This window comes from Ammospiza nelsoni, chromosome 8 (assembly GCF_027579445.1).
Source record: "Ammospiza nelsoni isolate bAmmNel1 chromosome 8, bAmmNel1.pri, whole genome shotgun sequence".
Taxonomy (NCBI): domain Eukaryota; kingdom Metazoa; phylum Chordata; class Aves; order Passeriformes; family Passerellidae; genus Ammospiza; species Ammospiza nelsoni.
The window spans coordinates 21,338,021-21,357,081 of record NC_080640.1 but is presented as its reverse complement, the minus strand read 5'-3'; the positions used below and the strand labels follow the sequence as shown (position 1 = coordinate 21,357,081).

At 41.4% G+C, this 19,061-nt stretch overlaps 2 protein-coding genes across 2 annotated transcripts in view; one reads left to right on the top strand and one right to left on the bottom strand.

The window, feature by feature from the left end:
* The window catches only part of LOC132075905 (dual specificity phosphatase 29), a 27,428-nt gene extending 10,987 nt beyond the window's left edge, over positions 1–16,441 (top strand). The window contains exons 3-4 of the mRNA XM_059476630.1: positions 6,273–6,493; positions 11,763–16,441. Of these exons, the coding sequence (XP_059332613.1) occupies positions 6,273–6,493; positions 11,763–12,010 (469 nt within the window). The 3' untranslated portion in view covers positions 12,011–16,441. The remainder of the gene's footprint in view (positions 1–6,272; positions 6,494–11,762) is intronic.
* The window catches only part of KAT6B (lysine acetyltransferase 6B), a 101,421-nt gene continuing 97,514 nt past the window's right edge, over positions 15,155–19,061 (bottom strand). Inside the window, exon 17 of the mRNA XM_059476629.1 lies at positions 15,155–19,061. Within this exon, the coding sequence (XP_059332612.1) occupies positions 16,576–19,061 (2,486 nt within the window). The 3' untranslated portion in view covers positions 15,155–16,575.

Below are 19,061 nucleotides of genomic sequence, written 5' to 3'. Positions count from 1 at the left end.
TAGTTTTAACTTGGGTAGAATGAGGACCTGCCAATTGTAATAGCAGTTTAACAATCCAGAAAATCAGATCTTTAACAGCGGACAATAAACCTCAACGCTCCAGTGGTTTCCGAGACAAGTAACGCTTCTCCATTCTATCAGTGATCTCTAACATTTGATAAGTGGCTGAAGTCAAGACCAGGAACTGACTGACCACAGCATGAGTGCTTGGTGCCTTTGCTGTATAGAAAGCAGAGAGCTATTTCCTCTATCTAGGTTGTATCACTTACAAAAACTACATCCACCATTTAGGGCTAGAGGAAAATCAAATACTAAATATTTTCCATCCCATATTCTGATGGTCTTGCTCACTGTTTTCAGTGGTACCTAAAAATTCTTTTAATTCACACTGAGCAGGAGGTACCCAGAGAAGTGGAGCAACACCTCAGAAGGAAAAGGGGATACAATGCGACACTATCTCCAGACTCCCTCAGTGCTAGAGTTACCAAGGAAAATTGGGTCAGTATTATTGGAAATTCTCAACATCTCTCCACAGGAGGGAGAACTGCCAGATTTTCTTAAGAAAGTGTCAATATTGCCTATATTCAGCAAGCTTCTTTCTGACACTGACCATCTGGTAAATTATCATCCTGCACTGAGCTTTCCTTTAGCGCTTAAGAAAACAGAAAAGTTCGAGAGAGGCGATTCCTCTCCTAGTAACATGTTGCCTCAGATTTCCTGGTGTTTTGTCAATCTGGGTCACGTCAATCTGTGGCTTTAACAGTCTATACTGAAACACGTTTGCATTGCACAACCTTTGCATGAAGTTTAAGAGACTTGGCTTTACTTAAAGTTGAAAGGCACACCAGTCATCTGGGGTGTAGTACCAGCTGAATGGTGCTAACTTACCTGGGGAGGGAGTTGCTCTGCCCACACCCTCCTGAGGTATTTTGGAGGACTATTTCCTTTAGTTGCATTTATGTTTTCCTCATGAGGCACATATCTTCCCTTTGTTAGCTGCTTTCAGTACACTTAATACTGTGTGTGAAGGTGCAGACTGCAGTGCTTGCAAGCTCTTTCCCCCTGTCTTCCAATTCCATTGATTTGGGCAACTTTCTAACAAAAGCAGCTGGAACTAAAGCTTGTCATGACAGTAGTTTTGAAAAGAGAGAGGGGATTTGGTACAGTGGAGACAGCAACCTAAAAGAAAGCATTCTTTTTCATGTTGTAACTACTTACACATTGTTTCTTCCAGAAGAACACAGAGTTTGCTGCAGCACTTGCTATTGATCCTATGAAACTTAACCTTAAAACTGACAACAGGCACAGTTAAAGTCTCAGACAAGCCCTCTACTTGCCCTTGCACAACCCAAGAGAGGTAAACAGTCTTTTGGGAACCATCTGAAAATGGATGACACTTTTGTCTGCGTCAGTTTCTCCTTTTGGTGAGTCTGTTAGTATCAATATATCCATATGTGAAAGTGATTTTATCTCCAGTTTTCACCATTAAGGTGGGATTCCCACATCAAAGTACTCCCCCTTGCCTCAGAACTTTCAAAACATGTTTATGAGTCCATCTGCCCTACAGTAAATGCAGGGTCAGATTCAGCAAAGCGCTGAGCTTTTGCTTGGCATAGAGAAAAGGACTTCTGGGTATACTTAACTTTTAGCATAAGTTTATGTGCTCTGAACTGAAGAGCTGATGAGCTTTAGCATGGGACTAATCAGCACAGGCCATCTCTTACTAAACTGAATTACATTGAAATTTTCATTGTTATCTCCCAGTGCCACATTTCACCTTCCTTGCATGGGAACACATTCAAGGCAGACACTGGAGACCACAGCTGCACCATGTAAAAGGAAATCAAGTGCTAATAGCACAGATGGTGGAGATATACAAAATGAAAACAATTGCTAGAGTAGCCAAGTGCTTCCAGCTTCACCTACACTGGCATTTGTAGCAAACTCCTCTTTACAATGGCTGCTTAAAATTCAACCATAATCACAAAAATGGAAGTATTAATCACAATTTAATAGGAAACAGCAGCACCCAAGGAGGGGAAAAGAAGAATGTTGTTAGCTTGACTATTACACTCTGATAGTGAGCAAATTGCAAGGAAAAAAAACCCCGATGCCTTTTCTAGTCAAAATTGAATTAGAAATGGAGCCATAAATCCTCCAATAAGGTAGTGATTCATATTGCCCTGAACAATCCTATGCTATTAGTAACCTCAACCAATCAGATATTCATGCCTGATTTATTTCTCTCTTTCCAATATTGATACCTCAGGCACAGTGAAAACTGCAAGCAAGGCCAAGAGCATTCTCCTCTCCTTGGGGTGTAATCAGAGGCATCATGCATGATGAAACAGAGCAAACCCCACAGACTCTGGTTACAGGGTACAGAGGGATGCTTTCTCAACAGCTTTGACGCTGCACACTCAGCGGAGGGTGGAGAGCAGCCCAGTCCTTCCCACAAAGGCAGAGCTCACTGCTGCCTGTGGGCGGCCCAGGCAAACATGTTGAGGGACACAGCAACATTTCCATTTACAGGCACACAGGTCCCACACCTGGGGCCTCACCAGGCTGTTGCTTGCTCTGCTAACTGCCCACCAAGCTGCTGCAAACCCACTGTGACCCCAAGTTTAACTATGGCAGTGTCAGTCTCAGCACAGGCCTTCTCTGCCTGGTCATGTTTATGATCAAAGGACAAAGTACTGGCAGACAGGAGGTAAAAAGCAGATAAACCTGAGCCAGTATGACAAGTGGTGGTCCAGCTGGGCTCTTGCCCTAGATTTTGGGGAAAGATTTTACGAGGAAAAAAAAGAGGAAAAATTTTCAAAGAACAGTAGTGAAATCTCTTATGAAAATATAATTATCAAGTATAAGACTGGGGGACAGAGAGAAAGAGGAAGGAGCTAAAGTACTTTCTAATCTCCATATTAGGTTTGAAACCAAGCACTCTTGCTCTGGAAAAAGACTAAGTGTCACTTCAGCTTTCTTCACAAGATGCAGATTCTAAAGCCCAAGGCAAGCACCTCTTGCAGTCCAGTGAACCCTATTTTCTATTACACAACAACTGTTTCTTCATCTCTCCACACAACAATATTAGTAACCTTAGGAAAAGCTTTCCATAGATAAAAGTGTCCAGGCTATCTGCTGTAAGAAAGGTGCCTGACACCCTCTTTACAGACTGTGTGCACTAGCTTGGCCTGCAGATGCAAAAGCCACGTGGCCACAGGACTGTACTGACCCTGCTCCACTTAGGGCAGGTATTTTAGGTCTTGCTTCCACTAACAGGTTCTACAACACCTACACACACTTTGAGTGATAGCTATTCCAGTGAAAATGTGGAGAACTTAACAGATTTGAGAGCTCAGCACTGAGCACTCATTTTCTGGAAGTTTTTCACATTAGCAATGTCAGTAGAAAAAAGAAAATATGCATCCGTATAATAAAGAAAACAATTCCATTGGGTAAGGTTCTATTCAGTTCAAAGGCTATTGCCAAATCAGTCTGCATATCAAGCATAATTAGAAAGCAGATAACATCTTAAAGTCAGCCTAGCCCAAGCATTGAGGAAAGCAGCATAAATTCCTTGGTACACGTGTAATTTGCTGTTTTTAAAAAAAGTTATTTCACAGAAGATGATAGAGTTACATCTGAGCATTTATAATGAATTTTTGCAACACCATTCAAGGTTGATACATTGCTGCTTCTGAGTCCATTTCCAGCCCAAGTTGGGAAACAAACAGAGTAACAATGTGTATATTCCAAACCTGCCACAGGTCAAGGGCAAAACATCTGCTAATGCATTTGTGATGCAAAATGATTAAACTGATTAAATAAAAATAATTCCATCCTGAGCCTCCAATTCACAAAATGCAGCCACAGGCAAGACTGGGAGATGGAAGGGGAAGTTCAGAGGAGCTTGGCCAGGCTGAGCTGACTGCTTATTCAAGTTACTGAAAGACAGCATCCCTTCTTTCTGATTATGTACTGGAAAATTGAGGCCACCCAACATTGCAAAATCAGGTTGTAGGAAACAGAACAAGACTGTGTAACTGTCAGAAAAAAATGCATTAGTGGCATCCACTGTGTCAAAAGGCAATCAACAATCAAGGAAACAGGAAAATTTGATTTCATATAAAAACAAGTGTCAAATGTTAATGACTGTAACCTATTGTTTGACATTGTCCTTGCTCAGAACAACTTCATAATTTAATTCTAATGCTATTTTTTAGCCTGAGCAGTGCTTGCAGAAGCCAAAGTGTGATAGTATGTACAGTCCATGAAAAAATTTGGTTTTCTACTGAAAATACTCTGCAGTCCTGCTTCCTACTCAGCATGTAGATCTCCACTTGCAAGGGTTCCCCTTGTGCATGGGTCTCTGACCTGAAGCCCTCAGTCTTACATGGTTTGTAGGATAGAAGCTTTGGGCCTGTCTGATGAACGAAAACCATTCCAGCATCAGGGAGATAAAACAAAGACAGGCTTAATTTGAAAACAGGAACTGTAGCTCACCTCAAGGACATCGAAATGAAGGCAGTAGTTATTCACTGCACCACTTCAGCCAGGACATTTAACCTGGTTGATTTTAAGTACTCTCCATCCTTTCAGTATAGAACTGAAGTGTCTTTGCTGGCAATATTTACATACAGGGAATCCTAAGGCACAAAACCACCTAAAAGGAGGGAGAAGAAAGCAAGTCTCTCTCAGTCAATCACTGCTATAGGAATGCAAAGGGAAGGAGTAGGCATTATTTAACATGAGGTGAAAGTGGCAACGTACACCATTAGCAGTGCTCCAGAGTCTACTAAACTTATTAGGTAGGCATCACCACACTAAGAGAAGCTTTTATTTGACTTTTACATGATTGGATAGCAGAGGTGTAGCTTTATTTCATGGCAAAAATACCAGTACTGTCAAGACATTATCATTCCTAACCAGAAAGGAATTTCTGCAGGGCAATATTTACTCAGAGCAGCCAACGATCATGAGCTTAATTTAAGTAAAAGCAAGCATAGGTAAAACCTTCAGTATCCATATCCCAGTTAAGTGCTCTAATCATTAGGTCCTTGACTGCTCAGAGGGGGTTTTGACTTAAAGCTTGGAAAGGCAGTCAGCTTCAAGCTATTGTGGGCTGTCACCACTAGAATTATAAAACACAGCAGGTAGCCCACCACAACGTCCTGTGTGACAGCAGCTACATTTACACATGGAAGTGTTCAGGAAACATTCATGGAGAGAGGTACTTTTGTTTGGAAAAAGCTTTTTTTACATCATGCAGTAGTTACGTGAAAATATATTAACAGAATAAAGGTTATGCCATTTTTTCTTTTTGTAAAAAGCTTTGTAGTTTTCCTAGGCACTAATGAAACTTTACAGCTTTTTCAGAACAAAATTTTCCCAAACTAAAAGCTTTCTGTAATGGAAGAAAAAAAGTTTTTACATGCCTGGCCATGAACTCTACATCTTTTTTAGGAATTTTATCCTAAAGCAAGTACCTACAGTGGGTATTGAACATACAAATCTAAGCTTTCCTCTCTTCTCTGACTTCCCTTGTCCAAGGGAAGAGAGGACAAGAACAAATGAGAACCTCTGGCTAAATACATGAATTCCAGCTTCCTCTGAAGGCTAATATCAAATTTCCTTATATAGTTCTTTTTGCTTTAGACCTCTGGTTTGACCAAACAAGATAGTAAAATGGAGTTGTAATAGGAAGTTATATTCACATAGGGATGGAATTTTAAAATTGTATTCATTTTTAATAGAAATTGAGAAGAACTCAGTAACCTCTTTTAGGGAAGAACAGTTTCTTTTTGAATCCCAGACGATTTTACTACTCACACATTACAGACTCTTATTATATCTGCAATATCATTTGATAGGACAGAAGGGGAAAACAGCATTCATGGGTCCTATTTCAAGTTCTGCCACTGATTTCCTTTTCTGACTTTAGATAATTCCTTCTATTTCTTTCTGTATCCCAAGTTTCTTCATGTACAAGATGGATGGAAGCCAGTATTGCCCATGTGCACAGGTAACGGCAAAATAAATCCACATTAAACATGCTCTAAGGACCCGGGGGAGATAATTAGGAACTGCAAAAGAATGACAGCTTCAAACAGAATGACAATATCTTAAGTTCCTTTAAATGGTAAATTATGCATTGTTAAAGCATTATCAGTTTCACTAACATTTAGAACATACCAAAGCAGAGGTTTTCTTAATTTTCTTTTTCTAGCCTTGGAGAAGGTTGCCGAGTTACATGGCAGCTCTTGTTTTCCCAGGAAAACGGCGCTGGACCGCTACAGCCTGGAGCAGGCGGGGTTCACGCACATCCTGAACGCGGCGCACGGGCAGCGCAACGTGGACACGGGAGCGCGGTACTACAGCAGCATGGCCCTGCAGTACCACGGCGTGGAGGCCGACGATCTCCCCACCTTCGACCTCAGCCAGTTCTTCTACTCGGCTTCCAAATTCATTGATAATGCACTTCAGGATGAAAGAAGTAAGGAGGGTGCTGAAAATGGTTCCAACCAGGATAATATTTACCACAACTAATTCAAAGCATAGTTCCATGGCATTTTACCTTGCAGGAATGAAACAAGTCCAATATAGTTTACCAGAGACAATACAGCTAGTAGTAGGGAACGAGTTTAAGAGAAAGCAGTGATGTATTTAGGACCCTTCCCAATAATACCACCCTAAGAGCCTCTTAGCAAGCACTTTTGTCAAAGTTCTCATCACAGCTTGTATCAAGGGGCCCTGTCTGACAGATTTTTTGTTGTTGTTTTGACTCCTTCAAAAACACATGAGACAACTGGAAATTGCCTAGGTGCCATGAATATGCTGTCTTTTCCTCCTAATTAGCCCCTATCAAGACAGGGTTAATAAATATTAGTTGCATAGTGGTGGGAGTAGAATACAATGGTCTCAGACATTCCATGCTATCATTCCACAGCTTCATGCTCTGCACCATTAGATTCCCTCTATAAATATAGAAACCACCCCTCCTACCTGACCATCAGATCTACCCCAACCTGTAACATTTATTTCTCTGCCATCTTCCAAGCAGCAGGGAACTGAAACAGCTCTGACAGCAGTAAACTAGAAACATTTCATTAAAGTATTTGTAATTTCTCAGCTTGATTACTACAATTCATTATTTGCTGATCTCCAGCAGTGTTCTATCAGAAAGCTTGGCACTGATGTCAAGTGCTACAGCCTAGGCCTCACACTGACTTTCAATATTACTCCTACTCCTTCCCCTCGCATACTTTTAAAAAAAATCACAGCAAGATATTTTACCAGAAACCAGTTGAGAAACTTAAAACTTTACTGCTGACCTATAGAGACCTTAATATCAGAGGGTCACATATCAAGTTTCTAGCCTTGTGTCAGCTTCTGTTCTTGGCTGTCTAGCTCAGCTGCAGGCAGTTACTACCTGACTTGCTTCCAATAGCCAGCCAGGTCTTTACACTTCTGCCCTTTCAACAAGTACAGACCACACAACAGTCCCTTCCTTTGCTCAGGAGAAAACCTTGAAAGCAGATCAGTTTTAAAAATCAAAGTCCTAATAGTAGGAGAAACTGCTTCAGGAGCTTACTTGCTTATGAAGAAAGATACCCAGCATTTTAAAAAAGTGTGTCTGCAGCAGTGCCTTTGGAAAGGAGAGGATAACTAGCACACACCCGTGCCTAGCCATGGCTGGAGGCCAGAGGTCAGTGTCAGACTGGAGTAGCTGGAATAAGAAATGCAGACTTCCTCATTCCCACCACCCTCCTGTTCCCATAAGACTTTAGTCTGCTGCATTGAGGTAAAGAAACAAGCACAAGGGAAGCAGCAAGGGCAAGAAAAAAAGCCTTGCTTCCCAATAAATGTTGTAGGAGGAAAGGATGAGATGGGGGGGATATTAACCTTTTTGTTTCAAAATCACATCAAAGTCCAGGAAGTCCTGAGACAGTAGCAAGCATCAGCCCAGCACTGGAACACAAAATCAAATTGGACTGACTGGGTGAACAAACAAAAAAATCTGCGCTCAAGTAGATACTACAAATGGCAGTGATTTCTGTAGCTGTAGTAATTTCTGCCACATTCAAATGGCTTTTAAACAAGTTAACTAGGATATTTTCTGATGAAGACTTACTGTAGCACTCATGAAGAAAAAGAGCAAACTCTTAGCTTTCTCACGAGAGAAAAGTAAAATGTGTGTATGTACACCTCTTATCCCAGCCAGAGATGTGTAAAGACACGATGCATGGCCCAGGATGACACAGGTTTAAAGCACGACAGTAACTTTCCAATACACATTTACAGAATAGAATGACTCCAGAAGCTAGACTAAATTGTGGAGTGATGCCTCCTATGGAAGAAAAGACTAGAGGTACCTAGGGCTCTCCTCCAACAACATACATGTGTTATTTGTGAATGCACATCTAGTGCAGAAAGGCGTTCTGCATTTCAAGTGCCAAATGAACAGGCAATGAAGGTGCACTTGTGTGCTCCTTCCTGACTGACAAAGAGCATCCAGATTCCTAAACAGGATTTTGGATGAAGTAACCAAGCACCTGCCTCCAGTGGTAATGACATGGGACTTCAGTGTGTGGTGCTCAATACTTCTGATCAGTAACAGCTTTGCATTGCTTTGCTGCTTTGTATTAGAGCTGAGAAAACACAGAGAGGGAAAGGGGGAGAAAGGAAAAAGCCTCAGCTTGTGTGACCAGAATCTGTGTGTTGATGAATTTGCTCTGGCTGTATCATGTCCTAGCTGTATCTGGCGTAAGACCTTCAGCCAAATGATCACATTCATTGAATAGATATCTTTAGATAATGACTTTTGCGAGGAAGAGGCTCAATAGTCAATGCTGTTGAAACAAATTGTCATTCTAATGAAGAAGGCCCTCTCTGAAACAGACCAGAAAGCTTGGCACTTTGGATGCTGTCAAAACAGTCCTAATTCTGACTTAACATTTAAAATCTTCATGATGATGAAGAAACTCCCTGATCAGAACAGTATTTGTAGGGTTTAAGCGTGGGCTGATGGCCATAAGAGCAGTTATAAGGGTAAGATTTAGAGGCAAACTCTAATGAGTCCCAATTATGCATGCTGTCATTCAGATGGGCAGAAAGCTTTCCCAAAACATGCAATTCAGACCATAGAACAGCTTAAAATATTTATCAGTGAGGCCTGTATAACATGAAAAGAAGACATTATTTTAAGATTTTTTTTTAGGTTTCCTACTAAGCTACAGATTTAATATTCATTCCCTTGAAATTTTAGTTCCTCAAAATGTAGAATAAAGGGGAATGGCATTTTCACTTCACGTTAAAATGTCTGGGGAAAATACACAAAAGACAGATTTTAAAAGAAAACGAAGTGGGAAGAAACATATCAGAAAATGACAAAGACCTGAGGCTTTTGACCAAAGACCTCAACATTCAAGGCTCCAAATGATTCTGGAAAAGTAGTACTGCATCTAGACAAATTTTCAAGAAACACAAACCCAAGTCAAGCGAACAAAGTATTTCAGAGATCTGTCACCACTCAGCAGACCTCTGTCTCTGTGCACTGATGCTGAATATTCTGGCACACCTGAAGATATAAGTGGTCAGAATCCAAGACAGCAAGAGCAGACTCCCTTTTGGGGAATGAGGGTTCAGAGTGGTCCTTATATAAGAATGGAAGGGACTACAAAATAGTACAGAAAGGATGTGGCTCTGCAGAAGAGTGTCAGTGTTCTGCTGTAACAGGCAGTTGGCTCTTGACTATTCACACAGAGCAAGGACAAACTTCCTTTTCTGCAAACCAGTGGACATTTCAGAAGATTGTACAGCCATTTTTTGCCTTTGTTAACGCAATACAAAACTGTATTTTCTCCTAGATCTCCTCCATTTGCCACCCACACAAAGCAAAGTGCTCCTTGTCCCATCACCTATTTTATCACCTCAACAGCAACAGATTTACAAGGTGGGAAGCTCTAAAGAGAAGCACTGAAGGGCTAAACAAATGTGTCTTTTCATCCACTTCAAATATTTGCAGTAATAATAGAATGGATTATCATTTTCCAGGAGAGGAAGAGGCACTTTTAGTTATCAGAAGGACTGGAACTTTGCCAAGATGCCTCAAAGACTATCTGCTGGGATTAGGATGCAGACTGTAACCATTAATCCTTTAGTGTTGGCAGTTCTTGATGCATCCATTACACAGCAATGCTGCTTGTGCCAAGGCATCCTCTTGTGCCTGGAAGCAAAGGAGTTAATCTGCAGGAGTCATGGCTTTGCACCCAGCACTTCTCACCAGGCATAGCTGACAAAGATAAACTATTATTGGCCCTGATAGCAGAGTTTTTATTTTTTTCTCCTGTGGCAATTCTGCTTAGCAGGGTGTTAGAGAGTGTGCTCCAAATCTACTTCCTTCAGCAGTTCAACCTTTTGTGAGAACCCCTCGAGGGCTTTGAATCATTTTTGGAAATCTTTTGAAGTATTTCAAAACCTGTCAATCAGACCTGAACCCACTTACTATTTTCTTCCTCCACCTCCCCCAGATACTGCTGACAGGGAAGGCTCCACAAGGCTTCCAACCTTGTTACTATCCAAAGCCAATGACTTCCTGCCTCTGGAAGGCCCAAGCTAAGCCAAGCAGTGTCACAGAGCTAAACTGCAGCATGTTTATTTGGAGGTGAAAACTCTTGGCAGAGACTCTGCACTCACAGGGGATGAGACAGGCTCCTACTGCAGGGAGATGATCATAATAGAACACTCACATGATGGTGGTGGTGAAACATTACTTGCATTCAACACAACAGGGTGCTAGCCAGAAATTTCTACAGCAGCTTTTCTATAGAGTAAGAAGTGGTTTCTTTCCAACTCCTGGTTATATGCCTGGCCTTTTTTATTGTCTGCCCTCAAAAATTGGCATAAAGTGATGTGATCTAGATCTCAAAAGACATTATTGCCCCAAGAAAACCCAAAACCCAATTTGGTTACTTTGTGTGTCTAGTTAGTAGAAATGGGAAAGGCACTCCCCATGCATTCCATTTTTTCTCATGGAAGGACAGTCTGAGAGCACACCAAACCCTCCCACACCCTGGTGCTTTGGTTATTATTCCCAAATACAGAATTGCAAACACAGAGTTTGTGAGGCATATAAGTCAAGGCCGCAGCAGGGCTTGCTATGATACTTAATGCAGTCCCCAGGCCTTCTCTGCAAGCTTTGTCCACAAATAAAAAGATATTTGGTGTAGAATTATTTTGTCATCTTACTGCAGGCACTCCATACTCCCATACATTCCATAGGTTCCCTCCTATCACAAAAGTTCCATACCTTCTTGGTGCTTCTCATGGGCAGCTCCTCAGAGCACTGACTCTTTCTTCTTCACAAAGCAGCCACTGATTCCAGTTCCCATCTCACCCAGCCACCCCACTCTTTTATAGCACTCTCCTTATTGGTTACAGCTGTGGCCTGTTAAAGTCATGCCTGCTCCTAATCTTTGCTAATTGGCCCAGCTGCAACTCCTTAGGGGTAAGATTACTTTCTACAGTATCTTTATTTTCTTATATTCTATCCCCCTACAGAATTAAATGGATCATCCCTACTGTAGATGGTGTTCAGCTGTAAGATTTTTCACACGAGGGAAAACTGATGCTGTAGAGAGGCTTACTGAGTGCTGGTGAGGGGAGTCAGACACCAACCAGAGCAGGGGCACTACAGAAACCTTCACTGCCAAGAGGAAAGCAGCACCCCGTGTCAGCTGTGACGTGTGCCTCTGTTTCCACAGGCAAGGTGCTGGTTCACTGCGCCATGGGCCGCAGCCGCTCCGCCACGCTGGTCCTGGCTTACCTGATGATCCACAAGAACATGACGGTGGTGGATGCCATTGAGCAGGTGGCAAGGCACCGCTGCATCATGCCAAACAGGGGCTTCCTGAAGCAGCTGAGAGAGCTGGACATAGAGCTGGCACTGCAGAGGAGGAACAGCAAGAACAGCCCAGCACCTGCTGAGCAGCAGAACAGCACCACCATCTAGCACTGCCCTGGCACAGCTGTACTGCTGGAAAAGAAACTCCATAAAAGGAGGGGAGGGGAAGGTGTAGTTAATTACAGAGTCACAGGGATCATTTGTTATTTGCTAGGAAAAAAACCCAAAGTAATTTCAAATACAATGTCAAGATGAGAAAGAAGGGAAGCCAAATTTAAAAATTATCATCTTAGAAAGTTCCAGCCTTAGCAGAATCCTTTGTTACATCAGCAAATAAGTTTTTCTCTCTGCAAAAAACCCCAAACATCTACAACACAAAAGCAAGCACAACTTAAAACTCTCTTCTAGCTAAGTACTCCCAAAATTGTGATCCTAACTTAAGTTCCCAGCCTTTAAAGGAGTGCAGATAGGCACTCCTGAAGAAATCTTGCAGGAAAAACACTGAATTGTTTAGTCTGGAGTCCTGAACAGTTTCACAGGAGTTTGCCTTTTTGTGCAGTTTCTTGGCAATTTGATTTGTTTTTTCACAGTGATAATCCAGGGCAGCACAGCAGTTAGAGAGCCTCTACATGAAGGATCGACTACACCATGAGCATTTGCTTTACAGACAGGAATTCTGTATCAAATGATAAACTAAAAGATAAATATCTGTGAGGATTTCCCTTTGTCAAGCTACAGTTGTCTTCTTTCTTGTATCCTGCATGAGAGCTTGATGACTGCTGTAAGTGAAAGAGGATTTGTCATCGATTCACATGCATAATTGATGACCCTCAGCACTACAGAAAATTGCCAGGGCCATTCCTTCTATTTACCATGCTGATATAAATGGAGTTTGTTTCCATCAACCACCCTGCCAGATGGACAAATTAAACAGCTTATAAAACTGAGAGACATAGACAGTGATCTAAAATGGAAGATTAGTACCTTTAGCAGTCCTTCATTTCTGCTTGTATCAGAGATTCTTACACTGTTAGTAAAAAACTGGCTGCATTTTGCCCACTGCTGGGGGATCAGGCAGCCTGAGCATAACAACACTTACCATTCCTGTCTTTACTAAGGGCTGAGTGCAGCTTCCAGAACTGGCATTTGGCAGCTTCCACATGAACTATGTCCTGCTCCAAAGACAAGGATCTTTCCTAGAACCAGGTCTTGCCTGAAGGACTCTGCTGGCACAGCTGTGCCAATTAAACACTCCTGAAGTAAACATACTTTTCATTTACTTCCCAGCTTTTTATTTTTGCCTACCATTCTCTCAGAATGAATGAGAGTAAATCAGAAAAGCAGAACTTCTGGAACACATGACTTACACAAAGTGAGGCAGCTCTTGCAAGCTGCTGCTTCACAAGTGTCAGCAGCACTGACTCAGCTCCAAGCCAGCTCTGCAGGAAACACACACTGAACAAGGCAAGTTGATTTCCTTCTTGCCAGCCACCAGTGGCATGGAGCATTCTGTGACAGTGCATAGCCAAAGAGCCTCTTGCCGTTCACAAGAATCACCTGTTGCACTTCTGTGAAGAATTTTTTGAAGACCGTAAAAGCAAGAGCTCATTCCCCTGTGGGATAGTGCTAGAGGACACAGTCAAAACTGACACTGCAAGGTGCATACAAGATAGAGAACAAGTACATCTGCCAAGGAAAAAACAACCTTCTTATTTATCAGAAATTTTAGTGCCAAAATGCAATTCACAGCTAAACAGTTTTTATGGGAAAAGATGTAGGATAGTTCCTTGTCCTCCTAAAAGGAATTAAATTCTGAAATAACAAGATTATAATGGAAACTTGCCTGCTGTGCACACACTATGCATCATTTCCCAACCAACTCTTAACCCATATATTGTAAACACAGAATTTTAGCAATATGCTGGAGTCAGGATGCTGTTTCAGGCTAGCAAATATCTGAAGTGTTAAGAAGGTTTGATTTGCTTGTATGTTACTGGCTTCATAACTTGAAACTGAACAGCAGCAGATAAAGACCCAGATGCCTTTTTCACTCACTGTAAAAACACACAAATGAAAAATCACAAGATATAAAGCTAGACACACCTGAAGGCTGCACATAACTGCATCAAGTTCCACTTTTCTTAATCATAAAGAGGTGAGTTACTTTGTAAAGATGAAAACAAAGTTTAATATGAATACTCTCTGCCTTCAATCAACAAATTTAACAATGTAAGGGCATGAACCAAGATCCTTCTTGTATGGTGTTCTCCTTATCAGGTGTTCTGAACTCCTAAAACTCAAGTTATTCCAGATCACCATTTGATCAGCAATTTTAGCTCTCATTCAGATTCACTATTTTAGACTGCTGCTCCATTGTATTAAAACTACAACAGGTCATGCACATTGATTTGTACTATCAATTTCTTCATTTGGTAACACCACACAGTAATGGTTTTATTTAAAGAAATACACATTTCTTTGACTTTAAGATATATGAAATATTACCTTTAAAGCTGCTTTATATACTGGAATGGGGACAGTTTCAGTCAAGATGGCCACTCCTTTTACCTTAACTAGTAACCTTACTGCAGTGAGAGTGGCAACATTCACATTAGAAGCATTCTGAACAATTATTACAGGGACCTTTACTGGTATAGGTTCACACATCCCACATTTGAATTTGTCCACTCAGGAGATCACATAGAGACAGCCTTCTTGTCTTTAACAGACCTTCTGTTGTTACATGAGAAGTGCTCATCTGTGTGTATGTTTGTGTGTGCCCACATACATGCATATACACAGAACCCATACATTTAATGCAGAATTTGCATCATCTTGTCACCCAGCAACAAAGACAATGGAAGAGATTACAATTCTATCATTAAAATACAGTTCAAACACCATGTCTGTTACTATCATATATCCTTTTATATAGAGATATATATATTCACACTTTCTGTAGGAAAGAAGTTTCATACATTTAATATTGACAACCTTGTAAGGTATTAAATACATATTTATTCAATATTTTATTAAGATCATTAAAAAAAATAATCTTAGGTATTCTTTATTTTCACAGGGTGTATGCAATTATGATGAGTAACCTACACTTAGGCTCTAAACAGCCTAATCCAAACCCCACCGACTGTAATGGGCTTTAGATCAAGCACGTGAGAGCACTGTAACAAACACTGTTTCAGGAGGTAATTCCCATGCAACATCAAACTATGACAAGACACAAGAGGCTAAAAATGGCTCATCATAATTTATTTTATGTTAAAATGTACAGCTTGGGGGGGGGGGTGTAGTTTTTTGCAGTTTTTATTTTTGTTGCTTGGGTGTGTCTTTTGTGGGTATTTTTTTAAGTGACTGACTAAAAAGATAACAGATAAATACAAGAGTGTCACTGGGTCCTATTTTTACATGTATCAAGCCTCTTCTCTTCGGCCCTTACAGTCACTCTGTACAGGTACAAAGGCTACAAAAAAGGAAGCAATATAAACAGACACAAATAACTTTTGCCTTTTTACATGCGATCTGTAAGCTTAGTTTGAGCTATTCACACGCTACTGCTCTATTTTTTCCCTTAAAAAATAACTCCAATATTTTATAAAGATAGAAAAATCTACAGATGGAATGAAAATGTAAAGTTAGAGGCATTTCCATAAAATAGCAACTTTACACCAAATTCACTACTTTTTTTTTAAATCCTGCCAAGTATTTGGACATATACGAAAATGTTTCAAAACTTGACAAATAAACACTGAGATGTTTCAATCAACAAAAAACTGTAAGTTATTATAAAACAGAAAGCTGCCTTTTTTCCTACCCAGCCCCAAAGAAACTGGTCACAAAAATGGAAAAGAGTCTCAACTTTACACTAAACATACAGCAATAAAACCCTTTGAACTAACCAAAATGTGAATAGCTTTTGCAGCTTTTTTTTATTATTTTTACAAGTTTTATAATTAACAAAAATATAGTTCTGGTTTTTTTACCCCTCAAACTAGGGTAACCTAATCAAGGCAAAAAAATTAAGAAATGGCTTACTGTTAAGCACAACACTTGTACAGTACTACAAAATGCACTGTCACTAACAAAGACATTAGCGGCATGCAGAAGTGTCACCTTCAGAAACAAAATAATACAATAAAAGAACTGCTAAAAGGCATTTACATGTGGGGAAAGGAGAGAGAAAAAGCTCATGATCCAGTACTGTCTGATAGTTTTGGAGTCTATTTATCCACATTTTTAATGGGAGCAGGCACATAAAATGGCTCTGAACCATCAGCTGCTGTGTAATTGCAGTTCATAGAAAGAGTTCTTCCTTTCCAGAGAACTTCAAGCTCAGTGAAATAAACAAAAAATGGAAAACCACCTAATTCCCCCCAAAGAGAAGTTAAATCTCACAATGTTAAAAGAATAAACAAAAAACCCCAAAACAGAACAAAACAAAACCAAGGAAAAAAAAAAAAAAAAAACAACAAAAAAACCCAACAAAGCATGAAATAAAGAAAAACTTGTATAAGGCTTTCTGCTGCATACAGCTTTTAAATGGTGCCAACAAATGTTTTTGCATTCACACCAATTGCTGGTTTTGAAATCGTACTCTCCAAAGGTATTTGTGCAGATCAATGCCATACGCCAGTTGGGTAGCGTGTCTCTGCCAGGGCCTACCTCCTCATGTAGGAGCCATTGAGAGACTGCTTGGACATGCCTGTGTTCATGTAGCCGTGGTGGCCCGGGGGAGTGTACATCATGTTACTGTGGGGGGCTGTCTGCATTGGCTGCTGTGCATATGGCTGAGTTCCCATCATTCCCATCTGCATCTGCATAGGGTACTGAGGGGTTTGATTCATATACCCATGATTACTGTGATACCCACTATTCATCATTGGCTGGGACATACTGTAACCATTCATGGCGTTAAGGGTGTTCATGTTCATGTTCACTGAATTGACATTATAAGCAGGGGCTGGCATCAAATTTACACTCATGTTCATGCCACGCTGCATCGTTAAGGTCCGTGCGGGCCCTTGCATGGCCACAGTCTGTGATGCTCGCCCATAAATCTGGGGCTGATGGGCTGCAGCAGCAGGTGGCAGAGGTGTGGATTTGGTTCTTACAGAGACATGACCTTTGCTGGCCATCTGAGTCTGCAGTCTTTGGGTGTGGGATATTCCAATATTCGATGAAGTCATATTACGCTGCAAAAGGGGAGGTGGCAAATTCATAGGAGGAGGAGTAAGGTTGGGGGGAGGGGTCATGGTAGCCTGTGTTTGGGGTCCTCCAGGAACAGCGTGTGGAGACTGAGAAAGCTGAACAAGCCCCGTGTTACTTAAGGGGGCAGACAAAGAGGCACTGTTTGCATAGGAAGTTACAGCAGCTGAATGGCTGTAAGGCAAAGAATGATCCATAAGCGTGTTAGTTAACTGTTGCAGTTTAGCAAGGCTGAAGGTGGCAGATGGCTGTGAGTAATGCCCTGCTCCAAATTCACTCTGCCCCATTCTTTCATATAATCCAATGTTGGCATTGCTAGTCTCAGGGATTTCAGTCAACTGCATAGGTGGGGTGAAATTAGCAGCCATGCTGCACTGGGATAACTGTTGGTTGCTGCTTGGAGGCCTTTCAACAACACAGCCTTGGGGAGATTTTACATTACAAGTGGGAGGAGAATTGATGTTTGCTTGTTGCATCATACTGCAGCTTCCATTAATGTTAGATATCTGCTGGGTCACTGCGCAGCTACTCTGTGTTAGGTTACTAGATGTAAGGCTGCTGTATGAGCAACTGTTTTGAGAAGAGTTGTTTCCACAGATACTGCTACCCATCGTAGAATCGTAACTGCTTGGGTTTTCATAGTTTTCTGTTGTGCTCTCAATACTTCCTAAGTCACTGAACCCACTATCCACAACTTGCTGTGAATGATCAGAAACTGAGGGAACATCCATCATTGGGCTGGTCTCCATGTTCTGCAGAGATGGCACAGAAATGGCACTTTGATCTGGGCTGATCTGAGCATAGCTGTTCTCTAAAGGAGCAACATTTGGACTATTAACAGAACGAACTGACTGGCTGGGATGAGAGTGCACAGATGAAACTGGGCTGCTGTGGTCAGACTGCTGACAGTCATCCAGTGTGGTCATCTGGGGACTTTGGTCATTGTGGGCATAGTTCTGCAAACTTCTACAGGCCTCTTGAGTCTCTGCACAGTCCTGAAATGTATCTTCATGTTCACTTGTCTCCTGGGTTAGGGACTGTACTGCCTGAACGGTCTCTGAGTCAATCTCCATGGTCTCAGTACTTTCTCCCTTGAAATCGGAATGTAGTTCTTCACCAGCTTTTTGGTCCTGGTTGTTGTCTGCATGATCATCATCGGATTCAGGCACTGGGTCTGAATCTGTAGCAAGTTCTTTCTGATCACTTGCACACTCATCAGCTGCAAGGTCAACACCACAATCCATTAACTCCTCCTGATTTGAATTACCAGTTTGAACATTTACGTCTAAAAAAGATTGCTGAGTTTCCAGCATTTCTTTGAAAGCTTCACCAGGCAATTCCTCTTTCTCCACTTCTGTTGAACCCATGTGACTATCATCTTCATCATCTGCATCATGATCTTCATTGTGAGAAGGTTCTTCATCCTCCTCCTCTTCTTCCTCCTGATCCTCCAAATGCACAGACTCCTCTTTCTGCACAAAAACTTCTTCTGCTTTGTCTTTTTCTTGATCTTTTGAATTGCTTCCATCTTCCTCTATGCTCCTTTCTTCTTCCCCAGCTTTCATAGTATCATTTTCTTGTTTTTCAAAGGGTTCACTGGGTGGGTGCAGAGGTTCAGGTTCTACTTCTTTCGCCTCATCATCTGGTGGTGGCAGTGCTTCAGCAGGTTCTTTAATAGCTTCCTCTGTAACAGCAGGAATTGAACAGGGCTTGTCTTCAGCTACTTCCTTTTGTTCTTCCACCTGCACCTGATAGTCAGGCTCCATGGGAGTCTCAGGTGGAGTGTACAAATTAAGCTTAAAGCCAGGTTTTCTTTCTTTGCTTTGCCTCCATTTAGATGGACCACGTTTAACTCCTTTGGGCCAACCCTGCTTACTCTTTAAAGGTTCAAGATTGTCTTTAGTGCTTTCTTCCAACACAGCTACATCCTCTGTATTAT